Below are 25,004 nucleotides of genomic sequence, written 5' to 3' on the forward strand. Positions count from 1 at the left end.
AGGGAGGTCATTCTGCCCCTGTACTCAGCACTGGTTAGGCCACACCTTGAGTACTGTGTCCAGTTCTGGGCCCCTCAGTTTAGGAAGGATGTTGACTTGCTGGAACGAGTCCAGAGAAGGGCAACAAAGTTGGTGAGGGGTCTGGAACACAAGCCCTATGAGGAAAGACTGAGGGAGCTGGGGTTGCTTAGCCTGGAGAAGAGGATACTCAGGGGAGACTTTATTGCTCTCTACAGCTACCTTAAGGGAGGTTGTAGACAGGCTGATGTTGGTCTCTTCTCCCAGGCAGCCAGTACCAGAACAAGAGGACACAGTCTCAGGCTGCGCCAGGGGAGGTTCAGGTTGGATGTTAGGAGGAAGTTCTATAGAGAGAGAGTGATTGCCCATTGGAATGGGCTGCCTGGGGAGGTGGTAGAGTCGCCGTCATTGGAGGTATTCAGGAGGAGACTTGATGGGGTGCTTGGTGCCATGGGTTAGTTGCTTAGGTGTGTTGGACTGGTTGATGGGTTGGATGCGACGATCTTGAAGGTCTCTTCCAACCTGGTTTGGTTTATTCTATTCTATTCTAAATGTTTTAGTCCAGGTGACAGGAAAACATACACCTTGTCCTCTCTAATCTGATCTTTCTCTATTTGAGGCTGAGATCTTGCTGTCATTGGCTTTAGCTGCAAGCAGGTGGCTAGGACAGCTGCTTGCTAGTGGAAACCAATGCAATAAGTGCTGTCTCTTAGCTAGAAGAAATAACCCAAGAGAGAGCTAACAGTGTTCTGGGAACGAGATGTAGGCGTCTGTTTGTTCTGGTAGTGAGCATTAGTATTTTATCAGTGTGTGGTAAGCTCAAAATGACAAATGCCTGCTAGTGCTCTCTGTGGAGAGTTTCTGTTTGTCTCTCAGCTGATTTGCCAAAGAAAAGGGAGTTTCTTTCCTTCCTGGATTCATCTAGAAGCACTTGCTTGGCCTGGGACCTCTCTGTGCCACTGCTGCTTATTCCTTATGTGACATTAGGCCTGTCCCTCTGCAAGACTTCATCCACATACCAGTGGTTATGGTCAGGAGTCTGACCTCAGGGCAGAGATAAAGGAAATGGAAGCTTCCTGCTAAACATGATTGCTGTGGAAATGGACATGTTCCTCAAAAAAATGGGCTGAACTCTGCCTGCTGATGTTTCCTTTATCCCTGAATGGTGATGGCAACTGCATGCATCCCTGGCACAGTCACAGGTGACAAATGAGACTTCTTGAATTCCTTCAGACACCCCACCTGGAGCTGCTTGGACCTGCTTTACCAGAGATTCTGGCCCAGGTATTGGGATCCTTACTTAGTCCTCTCTGAAGTGAAACCAAAGGAGTTTATCTGTGGAAAAGTAAATAAAAGGCAAATGGTTATTTATTGCTGGGGTCAGTGGTCAGATAAGCTTATTCTCCCTGCAGCTGAGAAGGATTTACTCTGTGTTATATTAGTCTTTTGGCAGCACTTACATACTGAGGAAGGGATAAGTGCTTTGCAGAGAGGAGGATTTTCAGGGGATGTCATAAGGAAAAAAATAATCAATGTGGTGCAGAAGCAACAGCAGAACAGTGAGGCAGAGAATTGGATGTGTTATATACAGTCTGGTACAACAGCCTTCTGGAGATCTGCATGATGGATGCCTCAGTGCCCTGGGAGGCACAGTACGCAGAAAGAGGAGCAGTGGAATATGGACCAAAGAAAAAGTAAAAGCTCTGCTTCCTTTTATTTCACAGTGAAGCAGAAATATCTGGAAGCAAATAAAAACATAAATGAAAAGACTGATCTGGAAAAAAAGGACAGATTTAGCTAAATACTCAGCATCAGCAACAAACAGTCTTTGTCACAGAGTTCTGGGTGACCTGGCACTCAAAATGGCAAGCCTTGCAGTGAGTTAGGACAGTACTGTATCTCTTGAGAGCATAGACCTGTCTTTAAGAAGGGGAAATGTGGGTGAATCTGAGTGACATAAACCCTGCTTAATCTGATTTCAGTCATTTGACAAGCATTAGAATAAACTGAAGGAGAAAATGATTGCACTTGTTGCAAGTAAAGGAATGGGGGAGAAAGCAGAGAGCGATGGTGGAGAAAGGTGACATGGTTAGCAGAGGGGAGTATTGCACCATGCTCTCCTAACATTTCAGTGTACAAATGAAAAGGAAATGGGTTGGAATCCCACAGTGGCATGAAGCCATGATTATTGCTGAAGGGTCACAGATGTGAGTTGTTTGTGCGTCTGCTGCGACTGCTGCGGCAGTTCTGACTTGCAGTTGTTGCTGCAAGAGCCTGCTGTGGCATTTCCAGGCACCTCTTCTCTGATGAAACAGCTGCTGCTACTGCATCCCTGGAGGTGGATTGCTCACAGTCACTCAGAACACTTACACTCTCCTGGTCTGTTCTTTTCGCTAAGAGACATTACCCATATGTATTGTGATCCACCCTGCCTGCTTCCCACTGTTGTACCATCCTGCATCACTGTGGGTCTCTCAGTGATAGAAGCTCTTTCTGAATACCCAAAGTACCAGAGGAATTTTAGTGGTAAGGAGGTTTGGCCATGCACTGCTCTTCTCTGTTAAAGTAATGGTCAAAAGCTGAAGGCTTCTCTATTATGTGGAGAGCAGATGCTTCTTAAAACAAATAGAGGAATTTACAAGTGACAGATCTGCAAAGCAGCTATTACTGCCTGATGCTGATTCCAGGGTGGGTTTTGACCTGTTATTAGTGAATCAGAAGGAGCTGTCTTCCTTGCTAGGGCTCACTTCCCTAAACATCTGGCAACCGGTAGTAAAGCAGCCAAGTGAGGGCAAAGGTTTCACTAGCAATTGGCAGCTCACAAGCTTTCTTCTCATGTGGTAATGAGCCTGCAGACGCTTCCAGCAGGAATCTCTGCAGCCTTTGCCAGGAGGAGTCACTTGTGCAGTAAGTGCTTGCGGCACCTTGAAGCTCTCTTTGATAGTGAAAGTCATAGGAGCGAGTGAGCACCTGCCTGCCAGCGAGGCCAAGTTTGGGTTTCCGTCCCTTGCAGGGGCATGCCTCTGACGGCTTGCGCTCGGCAATGATGCCATCTGCAAAGCAATCGTCCTCCAATAGATGTTGAGACTCCAGCAGTGGATACAACATACCCCTTCTCCTTTGCCACACGTGTGACTGCTGCTTGTGGAGGAGATCTTGTCAATGTGGCAGCAGTGGAGAGTTTTTTTCCCCCCAACCTTTTATTTGGGAGCTACACTTCTGCTTTAAGTGAACAGGTTACTTTATTCCTGCTAAGATGCATGTTACCGTGACTTCTTGTCTTGATCAACCTGCATTACTGTGCTAGAGACAAGGCCTGACTGCTGAGCCCTCACTTTCTGCTGAGCTTTTGTTTAGAGCCTCTCCTCTTCCATTACTTAATGTCCTTGTCATGCTATGTGTTTGCTAGGGCAGACTGCAAATGTCACAGCTTTGTAGTATGCTGTGGATTCCTCAGATTCTGGATGAGCCTTGCCTGTGGGCTGTTTTGCATCCCTCAAAAAAAACTTGATAAGCTACCACACTCCTTTTGACTTTAGGAAAATAGTGAGCTGTGTGTCTGTTCTTGCTGCCCAGCCCCAAGTAAAACTTCATCTAGATGCTTGTATTTCCAGCTTGTTTGGAATTTGAGCAGGTGATTTCTCTAGGTCTGGGCTAGGGAGGGAAAACCCTCCTGGGTTTGGTGGACCTATGAGTCCACTATCAGCTGTCTTAATGCATTATGAAAGCAAAGGTAGATTACAGATTTGTGAGGCCTGATACTGAGCTGAGAGAGAGCTCTTGCCCATCTGATTAGGGATAGGCATTGCCTTGTGTCTTTCTGCTCTGCTTGGCCTCAGGTAGAAGAGGACAGAAGTTGGAATTGCTGCTCCATGATAAATGAAGAGAAGCTTTTGAATTGGGAAGTTAGTTTAAGGGTTGTGCCATTTCTTTCACAAATTTGAGTGTTCACCTAAACAGCCATTTATCCATAATGTAGAAAGGCATGGCTGGTGAGTAAGACAGCCAACATGCTTCAAGGACATGATAAGGCTTGCACTGGGGAAGAAGTAAGAAAGCCTTTTCAGTGCTGGTTGTCCTGGGGTCCTAGCACATGGTGGAAAAGGCCATTTCCACTCACAGAGCATGAGGGAATTTTAGGAGGAGTTGATAGCAGAGAATACCTTAGTGCATCATCAGGATGGTTCAGTGCCTTGGTCAAGGCAGCAACCATTACCAAATGCTGAAGCAGAAAAAATGTAATGAAGTGAAAACATCAGACAGACTCCTACCAAGTCTGTAACTGAGAAGAAGAGGTGGGGCAGTCTGTGTGATGCATTTTGTAGAGAGCATTCCATATTGCTTTGACAGAGGGTAGCTGGGAGTTACTTTACCTTTCTGGGATGATTCTTGGGACAATGCTAAGTTTTTTCAGCATTTGATCTCTCTCTGACTGCAGAAGTCTAGTCAGGACCTGCTTCCCCAGTGCAGTGCATTGGTGGGAATGGCCTAAGAGAGCCATGGAAGACTTGCATGTGAAAAAATAAATCCCTTTCTGTGACTGGCCTAGGAGATCAGAGGCATTTCCAGAAGACATAAGCAGATGTAAACACTGGTGCCCTTTGAGAGAAGGTGAGCCAGTTCCTTTCCAGAACAGAGGCTGGAAAATGTATAGGTATGCTATATAAAGTCTTGACCCTGCTGACCAGAAGAGGGAGAAGACCTTGGCTCTGTATTGTATAGCTTGTAACAAGCTTTCAGGTCTCACTGTGGTAAGGACCATGCAGTAGACAAATGACCCAGTTTGCAACACGGGCCTTTGGGGAGACTTCCTGGCCAGATTCCCAAAGGAAAGTTGTTGGTATGGAAAGTGCAGGCTGCAGCTTGCCCTTCATACATACCTGCATGCAACAGCATAATAAGATTAGGCAGGTCACTGCATAGCTGAGAGCTGCTCCCACCCAGGTATACTTAGTGTGTCTGTAAGTACACTGTCAGGCATCAGCTGGTGAGGGGCTGCTCTGATGCTGTTGCAGTTCAAGAAAGACAGGGAACTGTTTGAGAGGGTACAGCAGAGAGTTAGAGATGATATGGGGCCTAGAACATCTTTCTTATGAAAAAAGATTGAGGGACTTGGGGATTTTTAGCTTGGAGAAGATTGAGTAGAACAGGCTGCCCAGGGGGGTTGTGGAGTCTCCCTCTCTGGAGATATTCAAAACCTGCCTGGATGCGTTCCTGTGTGATCTGCTCTAGGTGATCCTGCTCTGGCAGGGGGGTTGGACTGGATGATCTTTCCAGGTCCCTTCCAGCCCCTAACATTCTGTGATTGTGTGATCTTATCAATGCTTATAAATTCTTAGAGGTTTTGTCAGGAGGATGGGGCCAGACACTTTTCAGTAATGTGCACAACCTTGAACATAGGAAGTTCCATCTAAACATGGGGAGGAACTTCTTTACCTTGAGGGTGACGGAGCACTTGAACAGCCTGCCCAGAGAGGTGGTGGCATCTCCCATCTCTGGAGTCATTCAAAGCTTGCCTGGATGCCATCCTGTGCAGTCTGCTCTAGGTGAAGCTGCTTTGGCTGGGGGAGTTGGACTAGATAATCTCCAGAGGTCCCTTCCAACCCCAATCACTCTCTGATTCTGTGTGCAGCGTGTGCCTCAGACTATTTAGTATTGACACATAGATGCACACTGAACAATAAAACTTGTCCACCTGGGTTGGGTAGTCATGAATATTCACAAGTATGTAGCTACATTCACCTAAGCTTCTAGGGCAAATGATTGTCCCCCTGTACTCAGCACTGGTGAGGCCACACCTTGAATGCTGGGTTCAGTTTTGGGGTCCTCACTATGAGAAGGACATTGAGGTGCTGGAGCATGTCCAAAGAAGGGCAACAAAGATTGTGAAGTATCTAAATAATAGGTTTTATGAGAAACATCTGAGAGAATTTGGGTTTAGCCTGCACAAAAGGAGGCTCAGAGGAAACTTTATCACCCTCTACAACTACCTGAAGGGAAGTTGTAGCAAGGTGGGGATTGCTCTCTTCCCTAAGTTACAAGTGATAGGAAGAGAGAAGATGGCCTCGAGCTGCACCTGGGGAGGTTTAGTGTAGATATTAGGAAAAAATTCTTCACTGAAGGGGTTGTATAGTGCTGGAACAGACTGCCCAGGAAACCAGTGGAGTCACCATCCCTGGTGATATTTAAAAGACATGTAGATGTGGTGCTTAGGGACATGGTTTAGTGGTGGACATGGCAGTGTTTGGTTAATGGTTGGACTTGATGATCTTCAAGGCCTTTTCCAAATGAAGCAATTCTACCATTCTGTAACTCTGAAAAGCCAGTGTGAGTGAGAGCCAACTGAAGAGCTACTGTAGCTGTCTTGGGAAAGCATCAGCGGTGTCCTCGTGTTGCAGTTGCCATCTCAGCAAATACTCAGACATCAATATTACCCAAATCCTGGTAGGTGAATTTCAAGGTCATAGAGCCTGGAAACTCAGGACAGAGTGATTAGCTTTATTGATCAAGGATAGGCTTGGAGTGCCTGAGACAATGTAAAGAAAATTCATTCCAGATCTGAACCACACAATTCCATGAGCAGCAGAACTAACAAAATTGCCTGATTGGAGTTATGCCCCTCTCACTCATGCCTCCCTCTTGAATTTCTCCCACCTCATAAATATCCAGTATGTTCTTTCACTGCTGCCTGATGGTTGCACACTGGCCAAGGTATGCATGTTCACTGGACCACACATACATGACTGGGCACCTGGCAGACCAAGTGAACAGAGAAGTGCTGAGCTCCCATGGCCTCATCTCCACCTGGCCTCACATGCAGACATGTGAATGTCTCTTCCAGCCAGATGTACATGGCAGTCCCATGCCTGCTGAGGATATTGCATTGCCCACATGTGCAGCAGATGTTCCTCCACACTGGAGCAGAGTTTTGGGAATCCAGCACATGAAAAAAGTCAGATAATATCATCAGTAGTGAAACTAAGACATTGCCCAGAGAGTATCAGCTATTTATGCAAGTGTTAGTAGAATAAAGATGTTCTATGTTAACACTTCAGTAAAGAACTACAAGAATAATTTGAAGTCTGCAAAGCCTCCTTTAGTCTAAGAGATTTGAGTTCAATTTATTTAGCTTATGCATGAGATTTTGGGGAGATTTACTTGTAGCCTCTCTCTATCTGCCTAGAGGGAACATTTTTTTCTCTCAGAAGACTTTTTAATTTAGTAGGAAGAAATATATCTGAAGCTAGGCAAATGACCAAAAAAGGCAGCACATTTATGTCAGTATAATTATTTTTGCTACATCTGCCCTACAGGCTTGATGAATTTGCTCTTGAAGTCTTAAAGTCAAGACTGCATATCTCAGTAAAGTTCTGCTCAAGCAGTGTGAGAGTAAAGGGTTGGAAAGAGAAGTTGCTGATGGAGTAGCGCTGCTCCCTGCTATGCAAGACGTCCAAGAAGATGTCAGCAGGATCTCTCTTGGCCTTTTGAGCAGTGCTGATAGTAAATAATAGAATATGGTGGCTAGGAGCTGCAGCTAGACAAAATCACCCTAAACAGATAACATTGCCTAGAAATTTGTGCTTATAATACTCGAATTACATAGCTGCAGAGGTGAGCACTGACTGCTGACACCTTTGTCTCAAATACAGCTTTAATCCAGTCTCTGGGAAAATTCTTTTTTCCTGGGAGCACCCAAGACAGGGCTGTTGCCTTCTCACTACCCTGTTCTGTGACTCTGGGAACCCCTGTCCTCACTCTCTGTGACCCATTTGTTGACACTTAGAAGCAGGATAGCAAGCAAGTAATATCCTTGACAGCTTTTCATGAAATTAAGTTATTTGCTTTACCCAGTTGTCTGCAAAGGTCACGGCAAAGCTTTCTCTTCCTGAGGCACAACTAGCCAGATCTGTTTCTGAATTCCAAGGGAGAAGGCTTTGTGGAGTCTCTGAGGTGGGCAGCCTCCAGCACAAGAAAATTCCCCAGAAGAGAAAGCATTGCCACACCGCGGGATGCTCTGCGTTCACCCATGTACAGCGTGAAGACTCACACAGAGGAGGGGAGAAACAGTGGGTTGATTTTGTAAATAATTTTCCTTACTTTGTAAATAAAATCACATGCTTCCTATCAGTGGCTGCAAAGAGACTCCCCTTTAACAGCTGCAGGAATTTTGCTCTCTGCATTTTTTATTTTAAAATGGAAAAAAAAAGAGAGAGAGAGGGGGAAAAAAAGGTCTGTACAGTAAATATTTATCCAAGATGTGTGGTTGTTAATATGATCCAGTCTTCAGTCATTTTGAATGGTGTCATGATGACAGATGTTAATTCAGAAAGGAATAGATTGGAGGATTTATGCCTGGAACACATGTGTTCCTTGGCGGGCTCCGTGGATTGCTCGCATAGTTAGCGCTTTCTGAGCAGCTTGCAACGTTGGCTCTGCCTCGAAGCACCCAAGGCTCCAGGACAGGGGCTTGACCTATATCTCCAGTTTGCTATAATAAATACTAAGGTAACTAAACTCCCCATGTGCTTTTATCTTCCTAAATTTGTCTCTTCCCTCAGTGCTCCAGCTGCGTGTGGTGCTTCTGGTTCTTCCCAAGATAAGCAGCAGCTTCTTACTGCTCGAGAGAGGGATGCTCCTTTGAGCACAGGGTGACCTCGTCCCGCTCTAGAATCAGCTCCTCTCCTACCTCAACACTCAAAGTTATTTAATGCAAGCACTTGTCCTGACCAATAGAAGTGAAAATAAACTAAGCCTTGTGAAGGCAGTAAGGAAGAGAGATTCTGGGAAGACCTCACCTCTTTTTTGGTAGTATTTGTACTCTTACAGTTCCAAATGTATGGGATGCATCTAAGAGTGTTTCCTCTGCTCTTGGCTAAGATGGGGCTTGTAAAAGTGTTAGTGTCTTATGTTTTACTTATTTTCTTTATTCAGAGAAATAAGATTGAAGGAGAATGGCCTTGCTGTTGGGTGTGCAAGGCTTTTGGTAGGCCCACCTGGAAGTTTTTTCGTAGCTGATAAATCAGTTGTGTTCTGGCAACCTTCTGTGGAATGCACTTTGTCCACAGCTGATGAGTACATATAAAATGCTGAGCCTGGCCCAGGCAAGCAGCACTTTGTGTATTTTGGAAAAAAAAAACCCCAACTCTTAAATGTAAATGTTCTGTTTGGATTACAGTTCATTTAAATTCTCATCTTTTAAGGCTATTAAGTGGCATTACTTAAAAACTCTTTTGTAAACCACCTATTATTAATGCAAGTTTAGAAAATAAAGCAGGACAGGAGCTGCCTGGCATTTTTCCCAGCCTCTCCTTATTTTGACCTTTCTGCTTTCTCCTTCTAAAGGATACTGAATAATTTGTATATGTTCTATATGAACAGTCAGTGAACATACAAATTATTTGGCTTCTCACTTCAGCAGAGAGGCCAAAATAGGAGAAGATGGATTCTCTGTGTACTCACGCTGTAAAAACAGTGTAAAGATTTCCCTAGAGACTCACTTTTAAGATAACTTAAGAAAGCAATGAGGGTTTCTAGGCCATAATTCTTCCTGTGGTGATCCTTTAGCTTTTTTGTTGTTGTTGTTGTAACGTGCCAAGAGTTTAGTCTAAATATGTGTTGTTTAATGCGTTGTTGTTTGTATTCAAACTCACAAACCAGTTCAGCTCCCTAAAGAAAGACTTTGCTGATGGGCGTCCTCAGGCGCCCTGGGCTGCCCTCATGCTTCGTCACCAAAGCCTGCAAAGCTTTTAATTTCTTTTCTTTTGGTGTTTTTTTTTTTTTGTTTCTGTGCAGGCTTACTGTTGTAAGTGGAGCAGGTAGCTGTGCTTATAGTTGGGAACACCTTATGGTTTCTGTCATAAGCAATAGGGAAAATGCTCTATCATTTTATTACCCTGTCGTCTTTGAGCTGATGCTTTCCACGCCACCTGTTTAGCACAGCTGGAAAGCTCAGCTAAAATAACTTGGGATCAGGCTACTGAAAATACATGGGTTTATCCTTGTTTTGAAAAAGTAGCAATTAAAAAGAAATACTCTCCCACCCTATTTTGCTGAGGTTCTCTAGCTCCTCAGGACCCTGGCTGGGAATTGGTGAGCGTGTGTTACCCTGCAGCCTGCTGTTTCTCCTGCCGTTCAGTGAAATTCCATGGCTCAATCTGGTGCCCCACAGAGGCTGTTAGATGCTGAGCATGGTGTGTCTTACCAAGGCTCCTCAGTATGGTTAGTCAGGATGCATCATTTCCAGGGAGGTAAGAACCAAGCAGGATTTTCCTTTCAGTCACTTCTCCACAACGAAGCTGGTGCATGGACAACAGACCTGGGAGCAGGCAATCTCTCCTGGACTCCCACTTGCATGCTGCCAGCTACCTGAACAACATGAAGAAGCAGAAGCCTGGTCTGGTGCACAGCAAGATCAGGAGTATTGAAGGTTGAAGGGTGATGGTTACTTGGGACAGCAGAGGAAAGAAGGATTTACAATCAGCAGGTTTGTTAGGTGTGAACAGAATATAGCCTCTTACAGAAGCCCTGTAAGAGGTTGTATTTTTTTGCTCCTGTGAATGGCTGATACACACCACAATAGCTTACTGGAGCTTGTAGTTGCACTTAAAGGTGTTTTTCTCAAGTTGCTTTTTAATTTTCTTCAAAATGTATTAAATTGCCCTTTAAGGCTTTTTAGAGTGCTTTACAGTTACAAAAATCAAACTGACCAAAAAATGAGGAAAAGGGGGAAAAAAAAGTATTTTCAACATTAATTCAGTTCTCCTGTGCAGATGTTATCCTTAATTACATAATTGCATCCTGGATATTAGGAACACAGCTGTCTATCTGGTGGAGTGGGGAGACTGAGGGTTAGGCTAATTTCTGTAATGCAAGACATTCAGCCTTGATATAAGTAGTTGCAGAAGCTGCAGAACATGTTGTGGATAGGAGAGAGGAAAGGAGAGGAGTAAATGGTCTCCTGATTTCAGACACTGAGGATTCCTCATGAGAAGATGGTTTAGCCTTTGACTGATCAACGTGAGGTTGAACAAATTAGGTCAGAATTTCCTGAACACATTTAATTCTCCAGTGGAGTCACCATCACTGGAGGTATGACAGTATCACCAAGGTTGGAAGAGACCTCGAGGATCATCGAGTCCAACCTGTCACCACAGACCCATGACTAAATCATGGCACCAAGTGCCATGTCCAATCTCCTCTTGAACACCTCCAGGGATGGTGACTCCACCACCTCCCCAGGCAGCCCATTCCAATGGGCAATCACTCTCTCAGTGAAGAACTTTCTCCTCACCTCGAGTCTAAACCTCCCCTGGCGCAGCTTGAGACTGTGTCCCTTTGTTCTGGTGCTGGTTGCCTGGGAGAAGAGACCAACCCCTTCCTGGCTACAACCACCCTTCAGGTAGTTGTAGAGGGCAATGAGGTCACCCCTGAGCCTCCTCTTCTCCAGGCTAAACAATCCCAGCTCCCTCAGCCTCTCCTCATAGGACTTGTGCTCAAGGCCTCTCCCCAGCCTTGTTGCCCTTCTCTGGACATGCTCAAGTGTCTCGATGTCCTTCTTAAACTGAGGGGCCCAGAACTGGACACAGTACTCAAGGTGTTTAGGAAGAGACTGGATGAGGCGCTTGGTGCCATGGTTTAGTTGATTAGGTAGTGTTGGATGATAGGTTGGACTTGATGATCTCAAAGATCTCTTCCAACCTGGTCTGGTCTATCCTATCCTATCCTATCCTATCCTATCCTATCCTATCCTATCCTATCCTATCCTATCCTATCCTATCCTATCCTATCCTATCCTATCCTATCCTATCCCATCCTAGTGAGGTGAGTGTTCAGCAGGAGCAGCAAAGTCAATGGAGTTGGACTGTGAGCTTAACAAATGTTCTGAGAATTGAGTTTAAGGTGTCTGTACTAGAACATCAGGAGCCAGTGGCATTCATCTTTGTGTTTTCCTCTATAAAATGGTGCAGTGCATGCCAAACACTGCAGAAATGTTCTAAATGTGAAAGTACACACTTAGATATATAGCAATGTAAGAAAAATCTTGTGGGAAAAATAGAAAGTCACTGTTCACAACAGAAATCTCAGCCTGCAGCTGTGAGGTTGTTCTACTTTAGCACTTAGTACCTGGATTTGGCCTTTCAATCATGGTATTCTTTTAATAGATCTCATGAGAGTATGACATTTTATAAGCTATGTAATAAAAATAATAGCAAAATAAAGGGGTTGATCTTCCTGGGAATAAAATACCCTGTAAATAATGGTGATTATAGAATCATAGAATGGTCTGGGTAGGAAGGGACTTCCAAAGGTCCAACCCTCAGCACAGGACCTGTTCTTCTTTGGAATTTTTTCTGAAACTCTACTGCTTTAGTTTGCTGGGGTTTGTTTTGGTGTTTTGTTCATTGAAGGATTATTATTTCTCATGGTCAAAAAAACAGAACAGAAACAGAAATTATCTAAATCCATTCCTTTAGCTAACAACTTGCATCTTTCTTGGAAAGAAAGTTGTGTGCCCAGGCAGCCAGGAGGGCCAATGGCATCCTGGCCTGCATCAAGAGCAGTATGGCCAGCAGGAGCAGGGAGGTCATTCTGCCCCTGTACACTCCACTGGTTAGGCCACACCTTGAGTACTGTGTCCAGTTCTGGGCCCCTCAGTTTAGGAAGGAGGTTGACTTGCTGGAATGTGTCCAGAGAAGGGCAATGAAGTTGCTGAGGGGCTTGGAACACAAGCCCTATGAGGAGAGGCTGAGGGAGCTGGGGTTGCTTAGCCTGGAGAAGAGGAGGCTCAGGGGTGACCTTATGGCCCTCTACAACTACCTTAAGGGAGTTTGTAGACAGGCAGAGGTTGGTCTCTTCTCCCAGGCAGCCAGCACCAGAACAAGAGGACACAGTCTCAAGCTGCACCAGGGGAGGTTTAGGCTGGAGGTCAGGAGGAAGTTCTATACAGAGAGAGTGATTGCCCATTGGAATGGGCTGCCCAAGGAGGTGGTAGAGTCACCATCACTGGAGGTGTTCAGGAGGAGACTTGATGGGGTGCTTGGTTGCATGGTTTAGTTGGTTGGGTGGTGTTGGATGGTAGGTTGGACACGATGATCTTGAGGGTCTCTTCCAACCTGGTTTGGTCTATTCTGTTCTATTCTATTCTGTTCTGTTCTATTCTAATTCTCTTCTGTTCTTAAGTCATTTCAAAACAGGAATACTTCTTCAAGCTTTGGCTGAAAGTTCAGATTAGATGTTGAGCCCAAGAGTCTGCGATAGAGTCAATCCATCACCCTGTTTGCACGTAGTACAAACACTTCTGCTGACACACCGTATGTGAGCTGTCGCTTGTGCTTTAATTTCTAAAACGCTGTATTCATCAGAATAATCTTCAGGGGTCCTCTGCAGCTCATCTGACACGTTCCAAGTTTCCTTTTTTTCACAGGACAATCTCTTTTTCAGCAGTGTTTTGTTATCTTCCAACTGTGTACTGTATGTTGTTCTCAGTTCCATGGATAAAGCCACAGAAATACATTAAAAACTACAACAACAACAAAAGAGGAAATTCATTGCATTTAGAATATAGCATGAAAATGAATTTGCTGTCCTGACTCTTTGGAGCTGATCTTGGCCTAGTCCTGTTAATCAGAAGACAACAGCTGGTGTTAGACCAGCAGCACAGGAGGCCCATGTCTGTCTATAGGTTAGCTACAGCACTTAAAGTAATATAGGTCAAAAGAAGTTAGAAATTCAGTAGGCCTGTTTGTCTGTGGGTTTCTCCTTATCTGTAGTATGTACTTGCAAGTAAACAGGGCAGAAGCTTCCTCCTGACAACCATGGGAAAGAGCACATCAATTTCAGCAAAGTGACCTGGTGGGTGATGCACCAGTGCCACTCTCAAATCCCACCTGGCTTTTGTCACCATGGAGATTGCAGCTTTCTGAGATGCTGTTTGTGAGCGGGGCAGCTTCCAGTTTTACGTGTAGCCAGGATGCCACAAAGCTTACATGTCTAGCAGAAAGTTTGAAGGCTGCAACCTCTACTTGGAATTAAGTTTCTCTTGTGGTTTTCAGCCTGGTTATCAAGCCTAAAGAAACTAATCTCTAGCCAAGTGGTAGTTTAGGCTGGGTGCCTTCTGCTGCTACCAGACAAGATACACCTCTGGTGCCCCAGGTGTCCAGCCCTGTGGGTGGCCACAGGAATAGTGTGTTTCATTCCCATGATGTCCTGCTCCCTATAAATCCATCTTGCAAAGTCTCACACTTCCTCTTTCTTCCCTTGCTGCTCCTGTGGGAGATGCTCCCTATCTGGTAATGGAAAGGGACTTACCTCAAGGCCTCTTAGGCCTGGCTAGGCCTAATGCCAAGAGGAGAAGGGGGAAGGACAATCTCAGATCTGGCCAGCTGAGATTAGCCTAACAGTGGAGGGAAGGAAGAAAGAACCCTGGGGGTTTTGGGTGTACCCTTAGGTAGGGAGAAGGGGAGTGCTGGGAGGCTTTTGGGTATGCTGTGAGTGACTCTGTATGCTTTGGGATCTCTTTTGTCACTGTGCTTGTAGCTTCTGTAAACCACTTCACTGCTTTTCCATTTGAACTTTCCATTACTTCTGCAATCCGTTTGTTTGAGTCTCGGTTTTTTCCTGCCCCGGTGGGAGGCAAGGGAGGCTCTGCCTCCAACCACTATAAGCCAGGATGGTGGAATGTCAGCTCAACTGTACTAACAAAGGTGTTTGCTTTAAAAACCCCAAAACTTTAGTAGTACCATGTGCTAAGGAGGTGCTTTTGTCTCCATCATGCTTTGCTGCTCCTTGCCACTGAAACACTGGGTAGAAAACGTGTCTGGGTTTCACACTGAGAAACATCAGTAAAAGCTAAATTTGGGGCGTTTACAACCTGTCATGATTTCTCTTGGGTGCTGTAAGACTGTTGAGGGATTGGGAATACTGACAAGGGAATGGCCTGGGAAATTACAACCATTTGATTTTTGACTTGGTCAGTGGGAGGGTGTTTGGAGAGCAGAAGCAAAAAATGTAAGGACATAGAAGTATCGTATTTTTGGATTGAACGAGCTGCAGCTCTTCTCCCAGTGGGACAAAGAAAAGATGAGGAAGAGGCTCTAGCTCAATCTTACAATGTTCCTGCTTAAGGCAAAATAAGAGCTTTTCAGTGGGGCTAGTAAGAGTGGAACAAAATACTCTAGACTCTAGAGCATGTCTAAGCTTTAGAATCTGAAGATAGAGATACTCAACAAGTGCAGGCCGTCGGAGCTGTGTACAGAGGGTGGTGAGGGGTTCTCCCTCATTTTGAGAAGGTTGGGTAAATATATTTGAAGGGGGGCTGGCAGTTAACCATCAACCCAAAGTGCAGCCTCTCAGCACCTCTTTTCTTGTTGCTAAAAACTCCTTGTTGCTTTGATAACCGGTGCAAATGATGCAACTTCATGTATGTTACCACTCATAGAAGAGCAGTTCCTAGGCCTCCTTGTCTACTTGACCAATGAGAAAGGCAGCATTGTCTGGTAAGGTGGTTATTTTCTAGCTGAAACACATCTTCCACATCTGGCCTGCATCAAGAACAGTGTGGCCAGCAGGAGCAGGGAGGTCATTCTGCCCCTGTACACTGCACTGGTTAGGCCACACTTCGAGTACTGTGTCCAGTTCTGGGCCCCTCAGTTTAGGAAGGATGTTGACTTGCTGGAGCGAGTCCAGAGAAGGGCAACAAAGTTGGTGAGGGGCTTGGAACACAAGCCCTATGAGGAGAGACTGAGGGAGCTGGGGCTGCTTAGCCTGGAGAAGAGGAGACTCAGGGGTGACCTTATTGCTGTCTACAACTACCTGAAGGGAGGTTGTAGACAGGCAGGGGTTGGTCTCTTCTCCCAGGCAGCCAGCACCAGAACAAGAGGACACAGTCTCAGGCTGTGCCAGGGGAGGTTCAGGCTGGAGGTTAGGAGGAAGTTCTACACAGAGAGAGTGACTGCCCACTGGAATGTGCTGCCCGGGGAGGTGGTGGAATCACCATCACTGGAGGTGTTCAGGAGGAGACTTGACAGGGTGCTTGGTGCCATGGGTTAGTTGATTAGGTGGTGTTGGATGATAGGTTAGATGCGATGATCTTGAAGGTCTCTTCCAACCCGGTCTATTCTATTCTATTCTATTCTATTCTATTCTATTCTATTCTATTCTATTCTATTCTATTCTATTCTATTCTAATCCAGTTGTGCCTGAGCAGAAAACTTTCAAAAGCCAATGGATTGCAGCTGGATTGCAGCAGTCCTGCAGTACCCTGTGTTTGTGTGACAGTGAGTGCTTGTGGATGACAGCTATAGAATAAACCACATTCCAGCCTAGGTGGGGGCAGAGATTCCAGTGAACTATGTGCTCCCAGTCACAGTGAAGTCTTGTGACTGGTATGTCATCTCCTGGCCTTTTCTTTTCCTCGTGCCCTTTCCCTTGTCCATTTTTGGTGTTACCAGAGTCTGAAAGAGCAGTAATCTTCATTTACCACAGGTTCTCTCTCCAGTCTTTTTATCTTTCCTGTTGCTTTTCAGCAGAGTTTGCATACCTAGACTTGGTTCAACTCTGCGTTGTGCTTCACTGACCTTGGCAATATCCCTGTCCCCTTTCCATCAGACATAGATGTCTTCCGGGGCAGTGCTGCTTTATACTCTAAAATCCAGCAGTCTCATGGAGGTACAGAAGAGGGAGCATCCATGTCATGAGGTCACAATAGTACTACCTCACATTTTGCTTCCTGTATTAGAAATCTTCTGGGAGACTCAGCCTGCTTCTAGCTCTTTGTATCTTCTATTGGCTTGTGCTTTTCGGCTAAGGACCCAAGCTTTCACATTTTATTTTAGCATATGTTGTGATTCACTTTGGTAAATGTGAGACCAGGAGTCACAAAACTAAATGGAGATGAAAATACAACTGGCTGTCCCTATTACGCTTCAGTATTCTGCAAATGGACGGCATGAGGAATTATAGCTGAATTGTCTTGTCCCTGTAGCTATTAGGTGAACCCTGCCATTTTTTATCCCTTCCTCATAACCTGTCACCTCTGTCATAGAATCATAGAATGTTTGGGGTTGAAAGAGACCTTTAAAGGTCATGTAGTCCAACCCTTCCTTGTAGCCTGCCTTCATAGGAGACCTTTGGTAATTTTTGTGGCCCAGGTCTGTACCCATGTATTCCTGGAGTGATGTTTCTACAGGGGGTATTTTGCCCTCTCTCCCTGGATGACAGCTGTACAAGAGATTGTTGAAAGCCCTGGCCCAGCTAAATTCTTCCTACTTTTTAAATAGTCTCCTTTAAAGCCTTTAGTGGTGGCAGGTACTGTTGAACATTGTCTATCCAGTTTTTTGACTCATTTTCCAACTTAATACCCTTATGATATGATCTATGGTGGAGTGGCTGCATCAGCTGACAAAAGAAGAGTTATGGATGGATGTCAGCTATCTGGACTTCTGTAAGACCTTTGACACAATCCTCTACAACATTCTTTTCTATAAATTGGATAGAGATGGATTTGATTTGCCCAATTTTAGAGCCCTGAGCACAGGAAAGACATGGACCTGTTGGAGCAAGTCCAGAGAAGGGCCACAAAAATAAGCAGAAGGCTGGAACACCTCTCCTATGAAGAAAGGCTGAGAGACTCAGGGTTGTTTAGCCCAAGAAGGCTCCAGTGAGACCTTACTGCAGCCTTTCAGCACTTAAAAGGGATCCTGTAAGAAAGATGGGAACAGTCTTTTTAGCATGGTCTCTTGTGGCAAGACAAGGGGTGATGGTTTTAAACTTCAGGAGTGGAGAATTAGACCAGATAAGAGGAAGATGTTTTTTATGATGATGGTGGTGAGGTAGTATCACAGGTTGCCCAGGGAGGTGACAGATGCTCCATCCCTGGAAACATTCCAGGATAGGTTAGATGGGGCTCTCGGCAACCTGAGCCTGCAAAGGAGGGTTGGACTAGGTGACATTTGAAGATCCTTTCAGACCAAAACATTCTGTGATAGCCAAGAAGGGAGATACTGCATCCTCAGAGTCCCACCCTTAAGCACTGCAGACTTTGTCACTGTAGTGCAGAGCAGGGAATGCCCCCAGCGAGCTCCCAAATCTGCCAAGAAAATTGTGCCTTCCTTCCTCGTGCCTGCTGCCCCTCAGGTAGCTGTCTGTCGCCTACCAGCCTAAAATGGGAGAGTATTCCCAACAGGAAGTAATTGCTTTGGGAGCTTCCCTGAACATCTGTATCTAATCAAACTGAACACCCACACTAGGCATAGCAATGGCCAAGCATCAGCAGTAGCTCAGAGCCTTGGAAGGGGCTGGGCTCTTGAGGGGTTTGCATCAGGAGAGCAGCCTCCTGGGACTTGCAGTTGTGGTGGTGCTGTGTTTTGTAGCTTACCAGTGACAAGCTGCAGAACAAAACCACAAGGCTTGAGATGTAGCTCAAAACTATAGGGTTTGTAGAGCCAAACCACAAGGCTGAGATTTTCAGTAATTATAAGCCAGGAAAAGTTTTTTGTTCTCTAGCCCTATTTGAGACTTTGCCTGCTGTGTAGGTAGAAGTATGAGAGCTGGTCTGCTGAGACTCTGTGTTTCTCCCTATGATTGTTTTAGAAACTACAGAGGGAAAGCATACCCAAATGAAAGATTTCCCCAGGTGTCTCTCAATAATAATCTCAGGGGAACTGCCCAGAAAAGGTACAGGGGAAAACAGACAGAAAAGATAAATGAGACAGAAGGGAGAATGCAGACCAGTTTCAGAGCAGTGTGATAGCTGAGGAAAATGCTTAGAGAAGTAGCCTGAATGAATGTCTGGAGGAGCAGCTACACAGAAGGGACTAAAGTGGACAGGTGGTATTGCCACCTAGGGGTAGGGTCCGTGTTTATTTTGCACTGGCATTGAAAACCACATGAAAGGAGCCCTCATATGGTCCCAGTAGTTCTCACAACCACTGTGATATATGTGGTTATCTCTACAATGGGAAGGTGGACACCTGTGATGTGTGTAGTTATCTTGGCTTGGAACACAAGCCCTATGAGGAGAGGCTGAGGGAGCTGGGGCTGCTTAGCCTGGAGAAGAGGAGACTCAGGGGTGACCTTATTGCTCTCTACAACTACCTGAAGGGGGGTTATAAACAGGCAGAGGTTGGTCTCTTCTCCCAGGCAGCCAGCACCAGAACAAGAGGACACAGTCTCAGGCTGCGCCAGGGGAAGTTCAGGCTGGAGGTCAGGAGGAAGTTTTACACAGAGAGAGTGATTGCCCATTAGAATGGGCTGCCCAGGGAGGTGGTGGAGTCGCCGTCACTGGAGGTGTTCAGGAGGAGACTTGACAGGGTGCTTGGTTGCATGGGTTAGTTGATTAGGTGGTGTTGGATGATAGGTTGGATGCGATGATCTTGAAGGTCTCTTCTAACCTGGTTTATTCTATTCTATTCTATTCTATTCTATTCTATTCTATTCTATTCTATTCTCTTTCTGAACAGCTCAAGCAACAAAGAATAAACGTCTCAAGTGTTTGTCATCTTGCTTCTTTTTCCTCTTCTCTTTAACGTTCTGAGTGTAATGTACAAGCTGTGTAAAACCTACTCAGATTCCAGAACTTAAGCAGTCTCCTCTGGAGTATGAGTCAGCACAAAGGGCAGGTTTTGTCCACTTGCAGGCCCTTGCTTTGAATTGCTTGCAGCATGTAGGCAATGCTATATTTAGAGTTGCACGTGAAATTGTAATTGAACTTATAAATTTATTTTAGTTCCAGGATCACACACTATTTTTTCCAGGGTGTGCCTGCTTAAACCCGTGATAAGATGGTTTCACTCAGTGAGTAGCTGCTCAAGATTTTTGTTTATCATCTTCATTTCTGTGAGGCCTGAAGCGTGCTTAATGCAAGTGGAATCTCCGATTTGTTTAATTTTTTTTCCCCTCCTTCCCTGGAACTGAAAGGCCTCTGCTTTGCCTGGGCCTTTAGGAAGTTCCAAAGGTTTAATATTTATACAGTTCGTAGTGAATTTTCACAAGGAGGCAAAACTCAGCTGGCCTTGAGCACCAGCCCTACGAGGAGAGGCTGAGGGAGCTGGGCTTGTTTAGCCTGGAGAAGAGGAGGCTCAGGGGTGACCTCATTGCTCTCTACAGCTACCTGAAGAGTGGTTGTAGCCAGGAGGGAGTTGGTCTCCTCTCTCAAGCAACCAGCACCAGAACAAGAGGACACAGTCTCAAGCTGTGCCAGGGGAAGTTTAGGCTCGAGGTGAGGAGAAAGTTCTTCACTGAGAGAGTGATTGCCCATTGGAATGGGCTGCCCGGGGAGGTGGTGGAGTCACTGTCCCTGGAGGTGTTCAAGAAGGGATTGGACGTAGCACTTGGTGCCATGGTCTAGTCATGAGCTCTTGGGTGACAGGTTGGACTTGATGATCTTTGAGGTCTCTTCCAACCTTGGTGATACTGTGATACAAAACCTCTCAAATCCCGTGCTCAAATGGTCATTGGACTTTATTAACATCGATGAAGTTTATTTCATTTTTTAAATGGTAAAAATGTCATACTCTCATGGAAAGTGTTGGACTGCCGTGACACCAGGCATTGTTTCTACAGGCATTGCTTCTAATTCAAGTGTGATAAAAGAGAGTGTTAATTAGGGGTGGTTTTGTGGGGTTTTTGCATTTAGAATCATTGGAAAAGAACTTTAAGATCATAGTATCATAATATCAGTCAGGGTTGGAAGGGACCACAAGGATCATCTAGTTCCAACCCCCCTGCCATGGGCAGGGACACCCCACACTAGATCAGGCTGGCCAGAGCCTTGTCCAGCCTGGGCTTAAACACCTCCAAGGATGGGGCCTCGACCACCTCCCTGGACAACCCATTCCAGGGCTTCAGCACTCTCATGGGGAAGAACTTCCTCTTCACCTCCAGCCTGAATCTCCCCACCTCCAGCTTCATTCCATTCCCCCTAGTCCTATCACTACCTGCAAAGTCCCTCCCCAGCCTTCTTGTAGGCCCCTCTTCAGATACTGGAAGGCCACACTAAGGTCACCTCAGAGCCTTCTCTTCTCCAGACTGAACAGCCCCAACTCCTTCAGTCTGTCCTCATAGGAGAGGTGCTCCAGCCCTCTGCTCATCCTCATGGCCCTTCTCTGGACATGTTCCAGCACCTCCATATCCCTCTTGTAATAGGGGCTCCAGAACTGGACACAGTACTCCAGATGGGGTCTCACCAGAGCTGAGCAGAGGGGGAGAGTCACCTCCCTTGACCTGCTGACCACACTTCTCTTGATGCAGCCCAGGATCTGATTGGCTTTGTGGGCTGCAAGTGCACACTGAGAGCTCCTGTTGAGCTTTCTCGTCCACCAGCACTCCCAAGTCTCTCTCCTCAGGGCTGCTTTCCAGCCAGTTACTGCCCAGCCTGTATTTGTGCCTGGGATTGCCTCGACCCAGATGCAGGACCCTGCTCTTGGTCTTGACCCTGACCCTGATCATTTTATCCAACTATTGATCATCAAGACCCAGACCATTTAGGGTCCTGAAGGCATTTGCCATTGTCAAAATGCAAATTTAAACTCAAGAGATCCTTACCCTGGGCAGCAAAACTGCATTGTGTTTGGGCCTGTAGGACTGCAACAGGATAGCAATGGCATTTGGCTGTCTTAGGCTGCTGGTTTGGATAACAGCATGCATGCTCATGGAGTTTCCTGTGTTAAAGCCTTTCCTAAGGCAAAAGCCATCTACCAGGCTTTCATTCTTCAGGATCTGAAATTCAGCATCTGAAGACAACCATGGGACTGATCCAATAAGAAGCCTGTGTAAGGTCTTAAGCATCATGTGGTGTGACAGCTCAGAGGAGCCATGTGCAGTACAAACAGCATGTTGAAATGCAGCAGGCATAGGCTGAAGCAGAATTACCCTCAATAATTACAGGGCTAATCACTGCTGCGCTGGGGAGGCTCCTGAGGGTTTTGCAGGGGGTCATCAACATTTTCAGCAATGCCTTGAAAGCAGCTGCAAAGTCACTGTTAAGCTGCAAGCAACCCAAAACTGGTGTAAGTAAGGGCTTCCAAAGCAGGTGTGTTTTACATAGTGCAATGTCTGTCTCTGCTGCTTCTCGTGGAGACTGCAAGAAAGATGGCTCCATGCTGTGAGAAGGAGCTACTCAATCAGATTACCCTGCCAAAGCTGCTGCTTAGCAGATTAAAATTCCTGTGATCCTCCCTATGCCCTGCACTGAATTTTTAACCCAAAGAGAAGGGAGGCACTAGAACATGATTGTGAACACAGAACCTCTGGTTATTCTGAGGGCAGAACATGGTATACCTGCTAGCATCTAGACCAGCAATGACATAAGAGGCAGAGGGGCACAAGCCCCTCTCTAGGCAGGGCTTTCTAACAGCAGCAGTATTGAAGGCCAGTGATCTCCCACATCTTCAGGGTGAAGACTTTAGTTAAAAACAATCCATTGGGTAAGCATAAAGGACATCTTTAGTTGTTTTTTTCCATTGTCCCATGAGCATATATGACTCCACAAGACAAGATGGCACCTTTATAAGATTACAGCCTAATTCACATACAACCTAACAGAAGAGGATAAATTCTAGGATAAAGTGGGAAACATGTAGCTCTACTAGAAGCAGAGCTGTGTGGTCATGTTTAGCTTTGTCAATATTCTTAAAGGCATTTTCTATCTAAGGTACATCCCCTTGGAGGCAAGTGGGAGTGATCACAGCGTGTGCTGGAAAGCTTAAGCCATTAACCACACTAGATGAAAAGCCATTAACCAAACAAACTGAAGTGCCAATAAGAGTGAAAAGATGGCACCAGGGAGGGGGTTATTCGTGTTGAAGCCTAGACATCTGTATCTTCCTCACACTTATCATCCAGACTAGCTTAAGTGCATCTGCATGTGCTGCTGCCACCCCTCCTAGATGCACCCTTCCACCACAGCCTTGTACTAGTACCCTGAGGCAGTGAGCAGGGAGAGCAGGAACTGCCAGCACTAATGGATTTTAACTTTTATTTTAAAGAATAATAGCGACCTGCTATCTCTTGTAAATAATTGTGTTTTGTTGTTTTATCTTTCTCTTCTTCTTTTCCCCCTTTTTTGTTACCAGAGTGCCTCTGATGGCTTTTGGAAGTCAGTGGCAACCCGCGTCCCAAGAGAACCTCATGAGATACGTATCCTGAATCCCTACTTCATCCAGGAGGCAGCTTTCAGCTTCATTGGGCTGCCTTTCAACAATGGCCTGATGGGCAGAGGGGTAGGTATAAAGTGGAACAAGCAAAACCCAGGGGAAGGACTAGAGACCAAGCAGCAGAGTAGGCTGCTTATGCTCTTCTTACTTTTCCTTTGGGCCTCCACTACTGGGCATTGAAAGGAAGGGATTATGGCTCTGTGCTCAGCCTCCTTAACACCAAGGCAAGATCCTTCCTTTCTGATCCAAGGCAATAGCTGTTACAGAGCCCCTTCTGTGGAGGCAGTTCTGCAGCTTCCAGCATCAGTGACAGTTTGCTGTCATGCACAGCCTGCCAGAAGGGCACTTTTTTGTGTGGGTGGAAGGGACTGCTTCCCAAAAGGAAGAAATAACTCTGCTCTCTGTACCCTCAGTGCATCTAGCAATGGTGATCTTTGAGGTCTCTTCCAACCTTTGTGATACTGTGATAATGGTGCAGATCTCCCTGAAGGTCATGCTGTTGGTTTACAATTTACTGCCCTCATGGAGACTGCAGCCTAAGATCACTGACACTGCACATCTCATCCTGGATCCCAGGTTTACAGGAAAAGAGCTTTAGGCCATAGAATATCTCCGTGGTCATTCTGGAATCTGTCACCCCCAGCAGAGATTTTTGGAGTATTAGTGTGAAGTAGGTGGTGACTTGGATTTTCTGGGTTATCTCACACTGCAACACTCTGTGAGAACCTATTTATATTTGCTTTACCTAATATATCAGCCATTAGAGAAAGTCTTACTTGGGTGAGTAACTTACTCATGTTCACATGCGTTACAGTTGTTGATAGAGACCCCACGTGACATTTTTGGGCACATTAGCCTGGCTGACAAACCCAGAGAGAAGCACTTTTGCAGGACAAGGTCTTCTTACTCTGTCCCTCTGTTGTACAGGACACTTGCCATGTGGCAGCAGGATTTTGGACTAAACAGAAGAGTGCTCTTCCATGCTCTTCATTATATTAGGAAGGAGTCTTCAGAAATACTAGAGAGGTTTGTTTTGTACAGGTCAGATGGGTGGCTAGCTGGAGGTAAGGAATTAACTTAAAATGCAGTGTGAAAGAGGAGTAGGAAAATTGAGCAGTCCAGAATGGGGCTTTTGTGAAATGCATTGCTGCATGTGTATGTACTACTCAGCTCTGGTGAGACCCCACCTGGAGTACTGCCTCCAGTTCTGGAGCCCCTATTACAAGAGGGATCTGGAGGTGCTGGAACATGTCCAGAGAAGGGCCACGAGGATGAGCAGAGGGCTGGAGCACCTCTCCTATGAGGACAGACTGAAGGAGTTGGGGCTGTTCAGTCTGGAGAAGAGAAGGCTCCCAGGTGACCTTAGTGTGGCCTTCCAGTAACTGAAGGGGGCCTACAGGAAGGCTGGGGAAGGACTTTTCAGGATCTCAGGTAGTGATAGGACTAGGAGTAAAGGAATGAAGCTGGAGGTGAGGAGATTCAGGCTGGATGTGAGGAGGAAGTTCTTCACCATGAGAGTGGTGAAGCCCTGGAATGTGTTGTCCAGGGAGGTGCTTGAGGCCCCGTCCCTGTAGGTGTTTAAGCCCAGGCTGGCTGAGGCTCTGGCCAGCCTGATGTAGTGTGGGGTGTCCCTGCCCATGGCAGGGGGGTTGGAACTGGATGATCCTTGTGATCCCTTCCAACCCTGACTGATACTATGATACTATGTACAGAAGTTGCCTCAAGGTTCTGGAACCTCTGGATTTTTTACCCTTTGCACCGAGGGTGTCAGCTAAAAAGTAACTTTGCCTTCTGCAGTCTTCTGAGCTTACCCTTGGAAGAATGTGGTCTTGATCT

At 45.9% G+C, this 25,004-nt stretch overlaps 1 protein-coding gene across 6 annotated transcripts in view; it reads left to right on the forward strand.

Annotated features, from left to right (window-relative positions):
- The window catches only part of ST3GAL3 (ST3 beta-galactoside alpha-2,3-sialyltransferase 3), a 233,839-nt gene that overhangs the window by 181,954 nt on the left and 26,881 nt on the right, over positions 1–25,004 (forward strand). For all 6 annotated transcript variants that reach the window (XM_068141553.1, XM_068141551.1, XM_068141557.1 and 3 more), the window contains one exon: positions 23,088–23,234. In XM_068141553.1, the coding sequence (XP_067997654.1) occupies positions 23,088–23,234 (147 nt within the window). The remainder of the gene's footprint in view (positions 1–23,087; positions 23,235–25,004) is intronic.

This window comes from Melanerpes formicivorus, unplaced genomic scaffold (genome assembly GCF_026170545.1).
Source record: "Melanerpes formicivorus ecotype bairdi unplaced genomic scaffold, bMelFor1.0.p_v2 SCAF_7, whole genome shotgun sequence".
NCBI lineage: Eukaryota > Metazoa > Chordata > Aves > Piciformes > Picidae > Melanerpes > Melanerpes formicivorus.